Below are 12,238 nucleotides of genomic sequence, written 5' to 3'. Positions count from 1 at the left end.
AATGAAGTATCACCGTGGAGTAGTTCCAAATAAACTTAGTGAGAGATGATGATGATGCCACGGGCTGCGGGATACTGCATCGGTTAAAAAAATTATCTGATCATATGCTGAAGAGGGACAGAAATGGGGGATAAAATCATGAATGCAAAAACTGCTTCTAGCATGAATTGTACATTAGTCTGAGGTCAGATGTGGAATTAGAACGTGAACAAGAAGACACGCACAGGATGCATATCAGATGTGTGTGCGAGTTTGCATATGTCTTCTCGGAATCTTTTATAATTTGAGAAAGTGAAGCTTCAAGTCGCTCAGTTTTTTTCTTTCCTTTTTTCTGAGACTTTTTTTTTGTCAGCAAAACATTCCAGACATCATCAGCAGTAGAAAAATGCAGCAGTTTTATTAATTAGCTGAACACGTCAGGGCTCGAACACCTTGGAACCACAAAAACAAATTCTAACCCTCCTGAGCTTTTAGTGCCCGCTGAATCTCATGTTCACTCTGTTTATGACTCGGGTGATGTTGCCTGAAGATGTTGTTGTGGTTTGTTTATTTCCTCTATTGCTCTCAGCTTCAAAATTTGCAAATGAAACACACAACATCTTTGATGCCATCTACTTAAAGCCATTAACCATTCGGAGTCAGTTCAATTCAGGACGGCTGCCACAGACATTAGCCAACACAAAAATAGCATAACTCAATCAAGTTAACAAATATTGAGCTAAAATTTGATTTGGTAGTAACTGAGAGTCCTTCACATCACCCCTTCTGATTGTGACATCTTGCATAATGTTATTTTGAAGGTTTGAATAAAATGGCTACATCTCCATCATTTAACAACACAGGACAATTTTAGTCTAAAACTCTACTATGAGGAACCCTCAGCTCATAATCTCCTTTTGAAAGCATTTTTAAATGCATAAAACAACCGCTGTGGGTAAGAGAAGAGAGGCTCACACGAACATGCACACACTGCCAGAGGAATTGGGTGGAATGTAGATCAGGTGTCATCTGAAGCAGAGTTTGGCATTTTGAAAAGGGACATATTGAGTTCCGTACAGGTATGAATGTGTGTATCTGCATGTGTCAGTCTAGATGTACACTTGTCCTTCTTTAGAGGAATGCTTACAGCTTCGATCTGCATCAAGTGTTAGTTCTGTTAAGCCTTTTATTTATGTTTTTCTGTTAATGCATAGGCAGAAATGGACACTGACGATTAGGCTTTGAATAAGTTGTCTACACTGGTGTAAGTTAGCTGGTATTTATGAGGGCGTGTACTTGTGTGCATGAGGTGTCTGATCATTGGTGCTAATTAAGAGCACAAGATATCCACTAGTGCATGAAGGGTGCGGAAAATGGAAAGAAAAGGTTTCCTTTTTGAGGATTAAAATTCAGGACACCAACATAAAAGCACTGAGCAACAACGATTACCCCAACCCGTTGCACTGAAACAATGTTTTTGCTCCCCCGTTCTGTGACATAATCAGGCACCTATGCTTGTAAGTACTTGTTTTTCTTCATCTTGTGGCATTTGAAAACTACATATTGGGTTATAAGGCTTGGAACATTGCTAATTTATTGACAGATTTAAACAAGTAGATGAAAAATAAAGTGTCAATGTTCATAAATGAGAGCTATCGTGTGAATAAAAGACTAAAAAAAGGTTAGATGTGATTCATTTGTGTGTCTCGTTGCAACTTTTTGACGGAGGTGTTAAGATAAGGAGGACAGCTCGACAAAGGCTTCAGTCCCCATGTAATCATAGACAGATGTACAGAACGGCTTTGTGTAAAGATGTATGCATGTATCTGTGACTTATTGTGCTCCACATGAGGCTTTGAAGCCCCCCCCCTTCTCTCATACAGGTGAATCAGGAATGTGCGACAGGTAGAGGTAGCAGGTGAGACTCGAATGGCCCGGTGTTTGGTTTCAGACTCGGGGATCACATACAGTAGCTCTCAGCACTGATGGAAAATGGGCTCAGAGCAGAGGACAGAGTGGTGTTTGTTGTTCGACTGTGCATCAGAGGCACAAAAAGCACATTCCTGTTTAACTATTAGGCATTTTTCAGCTTTCTGTGTGCACAAATTCAGCCCCCACCTCCCCACCCCAACCCACAACCGCCTCCTCGGGGTGTTTCAGGCAGTCTCATGGTCCTGGAGTGGGATTTCCCCTGTCGTGTCTGTCTTTGATGTGGTTCCCTTGTCACCAGCAGCAGGAAGTCAGAGTGTCTTGAGTGACAGCTTAGTTACAGACTGTTAATTATTTTTAAACGCTTTAGCTCTCTCAAGGTGGTGTAGTGCCTCATTCAAGTCTGAATAATTGCACAAATTTGCTTTGCATTCACATAATCATGATTTTTCTGTTAGCAAAATATCTCACGAACTGCTGCATGAACGTTAGTGAAACTTTCAGGATATAATCATTGGATGTACCTTTTGGAGTCAACTCGAGGTTTTTCTTTTGGGGGTTTGGTAGTGGTGGTTGTGGTGGGGGTGGGGGTGGGGGGGGCAAAGGTATGAAGCTCAGTGGCGACGAAGAATCCTCAAAGTAAAGGGGGCTTGCCTCAGCACTCCTCTCTCATCTGCCTCATTACCATCACACACACCTATTGACATCTAAATAGCCCCCCATGCTTGGCATGCAGGATGTCAGACCGTTTTCTTCTCTCCCTTTCGGCAGGTCTCTGTGCTTTCACTTCAGAGTATATGCTTCAAAGGAGATATTTCAAACTTTAGACTCAAGCTTGCTGATCACAGTTACTTTGTGCACTGTTGCTGTGTAATATTTTGCTTCTGGATCCCTGTTCTAGCTAAAATCGACGATTTTGTGACTCTGCCAGATATTGATTTTTATGTTATCATAAGTGGCACAATGTTATGTATTTATTTTTATTATTATAACAAGTTTGTGCAGGATTTTAGCATTAACACCCATGCAACACACTGCCTTTCATTCTGGAGTTTTAGATTAAAACAGTCTTATACTGAGTTGGGACGAAGTTCTAGATGTTCTGGTCAAACATTGACTTTATGCAAAATCTCAGGCGATACTGTGACATCTTGTGAGAAGGAAAAGCGATATAGTAGAGTTATGCCATCATGAGTTAGGTGTCTCCAAAAGTTAATCAATAGTCGATGAACACTTAATGAATAACTTCTGGGAGTTCCCTCAAAAATTGTCTAGTGTATAACAAACAGACACAGTTCACTCCAATAGTTTATGGCAAATTTTTAAAAACAATTTTTGCATGACTGGTTCATGCTTGGACTATGTGTTGGGAATGGCTCTCAGCTACTACCACATCAAAATTTAGCTCAATATCTGTAAAATCAGCTAAGTTATAGCTATTTTTGTATTTAATCAGATTGAATAGCTGTGGTGGCCATCTTGAACTGGGCTGACTCCAAAAGTCGATCAGTTATAGATGTTCATCCAGTGATAATTTGTTTTAAGTTTTGTTCAAATCCGTTCAGTTATTCATGAGATATTTTGGAAACAGGCAAACACACAGAGAGACGTGGGTAAAAACATGATGGGCTGTTTCATTTTTGACAGCAGGTGATAATAAACAAGCTCTGTCATTCTATTATATTATCTCTGATCGTATAAGATTTCTATTTAATGACGTAAAGCTTGCCGTTAAGTAATAACATACTGCAGAGCAGGTGAGTCAGAGTGAAAGAGGAGATGAGAACTTGTGACAACGTTCTCTGGCTATTGTCTTAGAATTCCCAGAAAGGTGTGTGTGGGTGGAAAACCGGGACTGTTTTGAAGGTTGCTGTGGATGTAATGATATGTGTGTGTTTTCTGGATTCGTACTGCATGAGCTCAGAGGTGTGTTTTTTACATAGGAAACGTATCACAGACAGGCATTTATTTTAGAGCAGATACCAGCACACTACACACCAAGCCTTTAAGTTTTAATATAAGGGTTCTGGGAAGCTCACTTTTAGGCATCAGTGCACATGAGACTTTTTGATATGTTACTGTTATGCTACTTCTCATATGGACTGATGGAAGCGTGTTAAAGCAATCCTACGAAAATGAGGTGGTGAAACCCGTACACAATCCAGCATTCAGACTGGTAACAATCAGGTTACAAGTCAGAAGTTTACGACTGACGGATGTGAGTAAACCTGTGGAACTGAGATGCTGCTGGTACAGGGTAGCATATCAACACAAACCTTCACAAAAGATCACAAAACTGCACTGACAAATGGGTGTAGTGTTAAGGGTAACAACACTGTGCTGCCCACAAATGTGCCTTTCTTTCAATCAGCTTCATATTCTTAGATGAATATGAATAAAAAAAATAGTAAATAAGTAAATTTGCTCAAATATTCAGATAGTTGATCATTTAGTTTACCTTTAAATATAAGCTTAGTACTTAACAGCACTCATCAATATGAAAACATACAATTGTGTTTTTTTTTTTAACTTTATTTATAAGTCAGGATTGGAGTCAGGGGCCATTCAAAGGATTCCCAATGTTGACACTATACATAACCACTAGATTACCCTTCCTGACTGTGACATTTGACCTTTGACCCGTGCCATGATTTGTTGTGGCCTGTTGACATGCGAGCCAAGCCTTAACCAGCCTCTTCTTTTTTACCTTTTTTTTTTTTTTTTCAGTATATATTTTTTCTCTCTCTGAGGCCCACCAGGGGAGACAGTTTGACAACCCAGTGTCCACTTTCAAAGGCTCATTTCCTTGTGTTGTTTTTGGGGACTTTAGACGGACCACGGAGGCCTGAGAGGCATCCATGCGAAGCCAAGACCCATACACATTCCCACAAGGCACAGCAGGAGGGTTTTTTTCTGGCATTATTTGGACTCCTAATACCTTTGTGTGGAGTGTCACTGAAGTTCATGTTAAGAAAGGCAGCATTATTTTATTAGAATGAAAGAACCACAAACCCAATCTATGTATTTAGAAAATATTTTTGCAGTATTTCAAATGGCAAATTGGTACTTAATTGGCTTAAATGTGCAAGCAATGGAGCTTTTGAGGCCTCAGTGCCGCAGCCACGCTCCCCAGACAATAGGAGCTGCAGATGAGAGATTCAGGAGGAGCTGGCAGGTGCTTAGTGATGATGTATGAGAGGCCCATCCATTAATCTGTCTGGTCTCCATACACAAACACACACACACGCATACACAAACACACACATTTGTTGGATCAGGTATCTTTTAGACAATGTAGGGCCCCAGGAAGGTTCCTGATGTAAGAAGACAGGGACACGGTGAGACCTGAGAATGTAAGGAGTGCATGTGTTCTATAAGGCTATTTGATTTGTTTACACCTTGATTCTGACAGGCTTTTAATTGCATGGTAAAATTAGCAGGAAGCTCTTTGACATGTAGAACAGCATTTTAACTAAAACATAACCACTCAACAATTTTTTTTATGAAACTGTCAGGAAACATTCAGTGAATGTACCTCTACAACTGATTAAGTTTTGAAGTCAACCCAGTTCAAGATGGCTTCCACAACCAACGAACCAAATGCTACCCGCTGTGTGAGATCCTTAACTGTTGCAGTCAGACTTGTTTATCTGTTAGCAAAAAATCTCATTAACCACTGAATGGATTTAAATGATACTATCAGAAAGTGATCATTGGAGCTACATCTACAACTGATTAACTTTTGGAGTCAACCCCATTCAAATTGGCCACTACAGCTAATTTACATTAGCCAACACAAAAAAGGCTAGAACAGTCATTTTTAAATATATTGAGCTAAAATTTGAAGTGGTAGTAGCTGAGAGTCGTTCACAACACTAACTTTGAGCATGATATCTTGAGATATTGCATAACGTTACTTTCAAGTTTTAACCAAAGCATCTACAATTGTCATTTCTTGAGATGCAATAATTATAATCAAAAACTCTGGCCTGAAAGGTGGCAGGTGATATGCATTCCTTTAAGAAATGCTAGTCCTTTCATGGATTACAGTTTTATTGCATTTCTTGGCATTTCAAGTGACCAGTTCTGCTAAAGAGTCATCACAACACACTGTAATACTAAAATGTTCTCTGTTTTTGCCAGAATGCCAGTCAGCTAAGACCCTTCAGGTCCTCACAGCCCACTGCCAGGGAAAGAAAAGCTGCATGGTCCGAGCCTCCACCAAACAGTTTGGAGATCCATGTTATGCTGGTACCAGGAAGTACCTCAGTGTCATCTACACATGTGGTAAGTCCCAGAGCACACGACTTCAAATGGTGTCATTTTCCTCCAGCAGGGGGCGACAATCACCAGCGTATCAGCTACTTCTGTGAGTGGTTTTAGATTAGATGGGTTTTCAAAGTTAGTGCCACTTAAAAACAATAAAACAAAGCTTATGCTTTGTTTGCTGTTGGGTTTCTGCTGGATTATTGTCTCTAAAAACTTCTTAAATAATACAAATTTTGTTTTGTCGAGGCAGGTTTTCTTTTTTTTCCTCAGTAGAGACATAAGTAGGGATTTGCTTTAATAGCTTAGTTCATTTCCACCCACAGATGTTTGTAGTTGTTATATCTTCTCTTTCAACTTTATATTTATGAATGAGGGAAAATGATGGGCTTCCTTCTCTATCAGCTTCACACCCTCAGGTTACTCCTGATCTGTCAAGGTTGTAACTCATTAACTGCGTGGTTTAAGACTCACACACACCCGCATACATGAATATTATTCAAGCGCCTCGAGCGCCAGTAATTGATCAGTCAGCACCATGACGTGGAGCTTCTCAAATCCAGAAAAGCATTTGGCCTAAAAACCCCAAATTAACTGGGGCCTGCTCCGAGGCTTGGCATGTCGGTAGGATTTTTTATTTTTTTTAAGTTCTTATTTTATGGACTGCATTTTATTTTGTTTTTAACTGTTTCCTCTGGGCTTAAAAGCCACTCTTTTAGACCCATTAGGTCAGTAGATTCTCCTTCACAGCCTGTGATGTGTGATCTGATCGCAGCTCTTGGCTTGTTTAGTTTTTGGGAATCCCTCCCCCCCTGCATCATTAATCTCCAAGTCAGATAGGATGCATGCAGCCGTTATCTTAATGACAACCTGCTATTGGAGACAAACATGCACAGACTGTTCAGCTGTGTTTATGCAGTCGTTCGGCCTGAATGTCTGTCTGACCTTCCTTATCTGTCGCTGATAACTCTGCGTGCAACAGCTCCGGCGTTGAGTTCATGACTGCGGACGGTCCGTGGGACGGGGCAGAAAGAGGAAGGATACGCGGCGGTAATGGCACCAGAACTGTTTGGATAGTTGGGTCTGTAAACCGTGCAGCGTGTAGAGGGAATGATGGGGGTTGTGGTGGGAATGTAGAGGTTTGAATGTGGGTGAATCAGTATTGCTGCTGTAGACATGAAGTCACTGGCTGCTCGGGGCTCAGAAAGGGTGGTAATTTTGGGGGATCCTTTTTCATCGGTGGTTGCGCGTAAGAGCGGGGCATGCAGACTGGCTGTCCACTCTTGGTTGGTAATATTTATGTGCATGCATTTATGCGGTCGTCTTTACAATGTTTTATTCCATCTGGCGCCTTACACAAAGAAACTATGAGTACATGATTTATATTTGTCAACAATAATGATAAAATTTACGAATCTACAAACTTAGCTTCATTTTTAAGCATGAATACCTAATTCTGTTTCTTCAAAAGTTGATTTACCATTAAATGGGTTGCGTGGATCACTATTGTCATCTATGCAGCTTTAGAAGTTTTTCAGCCTGTCTGGAGCATAATAAGAGGAGAATCTGGTTTTTATGAGTATGTATGATTTCATACATAAGTCTGTAAGGAAGAGCTTCTTTGATTTATGACACAGACGGTTTATCAGCCTCAACTTGCCTGTCATTTATGAAGCTATCAGATGCAGAGCTTCAGCTTCTTCCCCACACAGCCTCAGGGATGGACTCACTCCTCAGAAATAACACGGAGGTAAATGGCCCAGAACTTGCCATCAGTTTTATCATAGATTAAACAGACAAACTGAACAGCCGCTACTGTCAGGCTTCATTTACATCATCTCCCTTAAGGAGGAAGTCCACATCATTTGTTTGTTAAAGAATTGCTTTAAGACTTCAGGAGGAGAGTAAACGCAACTTTTAATATGTTGATATTTGAATGCTGTCTTGTGGGAATACATGTCGAGGATGACTCTCAGCTGTGCCACACAAATCTGAGCTCAGTATCTGTAGAAGTGATCGAGTTATCACCATTTCTGTGTTTTCAGTGGTTCATTATCTGTGGCGGCCATCTTCAGTTGGGTTGACTCCAGAAGTTAAACAGTTATAGAAATTTATAGACTTTTGGAAAGTTTGACAGACAAACGGACACATGCACACAAACACACAACTACAGCATTGCCCAGGTTTAATACTAACAGTCAACAAATAAACTTTATTTTCTGCATAGGTCAGATTTGACCCTGTCTGACATTTGAGTCTCCTGAAAATGTCAGTAATAATCAAGCCATCAAATAAACGTAAAAATGTCATGAAATTACAGAGACAGAAAATATTTTAATAGTACATATGTCTATGCTTTATAAAATACACCAAGTTGGTGTACAATAAAAATATTTTAGTAAATAGTATATAAAATGGAAAATTCTCCATAAGAATGTTAAGCATAAATCTAAAAACTGGCTTTTTTATATTGGTGTTTTTGTCCAGGGTTGACCTGAACCACACAGTGAAAAATACAAATAGGATGTGAGAATTAAAACAATCTAGAATAATAAAATAATCTGGATTTCAACATGATGGAAAGGTTTATTTTAGGTCATGTTGTTGCTCTTCTGCTGTCATAGGGGTCATATTTATACATTATTCTCTAACCTTTATGTCCTGTCCTGCAGCTACAAAACATCATCCCTGTTTTTGTTTGACATTCCTTTTATTTATTTTTTTGAGTCAGTATGGTGAAGCCGTGCTGCTTTTTCTCCTTTTGTGGGTGGGCACGCTGTTAAATGCAGCAATAAATTAAAACTAAATTTACCTTAGTGTGATTTTATGAACATCCTTGCTCATCAGATTATATCCAGAAGAATCCTTCCCTTCCTTCATCTCTTCCTCCATAAATAAGTCCAAAACTCAGGCTTTCCTATCTCGAGCGCATTTCTTCTTTCCTCCCCTGAGAGGAATCAAAACCTCTTGAAGTGACAATTTATATCAAAATGAGAGGGACTCTGTTCTAAACTCTCCCTCATGAGGTTTCACATCAGGTCTGTTCTCCGTGGGATGATAGATCACAAGCAGCTCAGCCTGTTTTGAACTCTGCAGCAGATTGTTGAGGGTTAGAACCGTCTGAATTGCAAAGTACAAAATTGAATAAATTTGCCGTTTAGCTGGCTGCCTTACATCGTAGGCGCTGTAGCAGGGACTCTGTTCCAACTTTAACACTTCACAAAATCCTGTAATGTATCTGTTAAACTAACTTGGCTGAACGTTTAACTTTATATTAAATCAGAAAAGGTCTTTTTTACAGAACAGTCTTACCTCATTGTTTGGTGATCTCTCTGGACCTTTGAGTCATGTCATAAAGTATTCGCCTGCTGGAGTTGGCACACTTTATTGTATGCACTGTATACACTTTATTATAACTTCACCTCATAATGGACAAGCCCCTAAGGTCTGAAAAGTGAAGCCAATGAAGAAACGCTTTACACCTCCTACAGTCTTTCAAATGGCCAGCAGGGATCTGAGTACTTTGTGTGGAACTTTGTAAGAAATCATTTTGCTTCTATCTTTTTTTTTTCTTTTTGAGTAAAAAAAACCCAAACTTAATCAACATGGCGTTTATTCTTTAAATTGCACAGTTTATCAAAAACTAAAATGATACACAAACCGAATCAAACTTGTGGTGAGCAATCACTTACATTTCTTTCTTTTATTTGATGTTTGAGAAGCCAGCACATCATCTCCACCAACTGAAACTACAACCCAGTAAGTCAAAGTTTATGGTGCAGCTGACTCTAAAATGGTACCAGTAGGCATAAGTGTCAGCAAGGTCCTGATGGCTTTGTAGACATGGAAATCATTTCTGCACTTGGGGTAGTTTAAGAAAACAAAAGTCAGAAAGCTTACAGCGCCCAGATTTTGTCTACAAGTTCAGCATATTTACATACACACTTTTTGACCAAACATTTGGTCAAACTGACTCTTAACACAACATTTGAAGAATCAAAATAACCCAGCAGTTTTTAGTGTGAACAAATATTAGCTTATTGTTAGTGATCAAATTACCTCTGATCTCATTATAATGGAATCAATCTTAGACTACATTAAATATATAAGAAAGTAAAAAGGGTTAAAGCCCCAGTATAGCTGCAACATATTTTTTCAGATCTTTTAAAAACCCAGCTTGATACATCTTTTTCTTCTTCTTCATGCTGTGGACATTTGATGATGAACTGTTCCTTTATTTGTCACCTGTGCAGAAAATATAGAGTCATGGGTAGAAAAAGAAATGTAGTATTTTTATCACTGGAGTTTACTTCTGGTGTTTTAAACAGAAATACTACCAGCAGTGAAAGTTCCTTAGATATGGCTCAGCTGGACTGACTTATACATGACAGGAAAAAAAGCGAGGGAGATGAAGATGTAACTCCGAAACAGACGCAGACATATGTGAACAAAGATACTTTAGGAACCGAAGAGCTTGATGCAAGCCACACACATTCATGTCATGTCAGCAGAGGAGACTGTGGCGGAGATGTTTATTTTGGCCCGGTTGGATGAGGCTGCTGTCCAACCAGGAAGGCAGTAGCTGCTGCTGGGAATCTTCATTCCTCCGTAAAGTTCCTTCTTTAGCTGCATTACTGAACAAATACCCTTAAAACACGCACAAGTATTTCATACTGTGTTTGATGAACCAAACACTCTCTTCCACTCATATCTTTAATCTAAGATACAACAAGTTTCCACACACAGCTGGTACATGACACACATTTTCACACAGTTATCTGTCAGAAAAAAGACTTTCAGTTCCCAATCTTTCATATAAAGTACAGTTTAGTAAAGTTTTTTAATCAGTTTGTCAGAAATAGAACTGGGGCATGTTTGCCTCATATATAAAAACAGATATTCAAACTATATTAGGCTCAATTCTACATAGTTGTTCCAATTTTTTACTAAAAATTCTACCATCTATATTAAGTTGTTATAATAGTCACCAATTAAATGTAGAGAAAATTACTGCCATAACTTCTCAGCCCTATTTCTCAGCAACAGTGTTGATCAAAAAAAAAGGTAAATTCAAATGTTTTAAACATGATTGGGGACTATATTAAAAAGTATGATATCCTTTTAATCGACAAAATACAAAATATGGATGTGAGCGGATATTTTCCCTAATTTTTGAAATAATTCCTATTTTATTGGCATCCTTTTTGTGTTTGTGTAATCATATTTCTTTTTATGGAAAAGCAACTGAAAGGGTCTGGCAATAGGTAAACCTTGACGCAGAAAATCAGGCAGAAAACCTTTGTTTCTTTTGGACATTATTTAAATGGTTTAAAAACTTACATGACCTTAGTTTTGCTGTAAGTGCTGTTTTTGTTTGACTAAGTATGACTTTCTGGACACAACAGAGGGACAAACTTAGAACAGGATATATTCAGTGTGATTAAAAACCCACTACAGTGCTGCCTTCTAATTGTTAGGCTTATATAATTTAAATGTATTATAAAAATGGTGATAGCTGAAATAAATGTTTTGTTTTCTTTGTATAATAACCTTTGAGTGACTAAAATCTGTCTCATACAGGATCGTTTGATTGACCAAAACACCTGGGGCATGGCAAAATCAAAACAAGATGTAAAATGACTCAAAATATCTTGATTGTGAGTTGCTGAAGTCAGCTCCACAGCTGGCACGCTCAGGAACACTGTTGTGAGATAACAAACACATGTGATCTGGGCTGACCTGTGTGGTTGTGCAGAAAAAGGAGGAAGAACATAAAAAAGGGTCTTGGCGATGTGCTGGTTTGTAAGATTCATGTTCAGTCAGCTGATGTCTGCATTGCACCACGTCTTACTGACCTACACCATCTGGTATCTGCTGGCTGTGTACAGTACACATCCAGTCACACCTAACTTAATAGTTCTCCATGCTTTTAATGGCTACACACTCAGCAATTCAGTATATGATGTGGTCATATGTTCCAAATTAGGTTAAATACCTACTCAGTGTGATCACAGCGTAAAGAAAAAGGTTGTTAGAATTTTTATTCGAAGAAAAAGATGAAGGC

At 39.0% G+C, this 12,238-nt stretch overlaps 1 protein-coding gene across 1 annotated transcript in view; it reads left to right on the top strand.

The window, feature by feature from the left end:
- LOC108233373 (protein eva-1 homolog A) overlaps positions 1-12,238 on the top strand; it is a 67,477-nt gene that overhangs the window by 22,648 nt on the left and 32,591 nt on the right. Inside the window, exon 5 of the mRNA XM_017411790.3 lies at positions 6,052-6,195. Coding sequence (XP_017267279.1) covers positions 6,052-6,195 — 144 coding nt within the window. The remainder of the gene's footprint in view (positions 1-6,051; positions 6,196-12,238) is intronic.

This window comes from Kryptolebias marmoratus, linkage group LG19, assembly GCF_001649575.2.
Source record: "Kryptolebias marmoratus isolate JLee-2015 linkage group LG19, ASM164957v2, whole genome shotgun sequence".
In the NCBI taxonomy this organism is placed as follows: Eukaryota; Metazoa; Chordata; class Actinopteri; order Cyprinodontiformes; family Rivulidae; genus Kryptolebias; species Kryptolebias marmoratus.
Note: the sequence above shows the minus strand (reverse complement) of the source record. Positions and strands in the feature narration are given on the sequence as shown.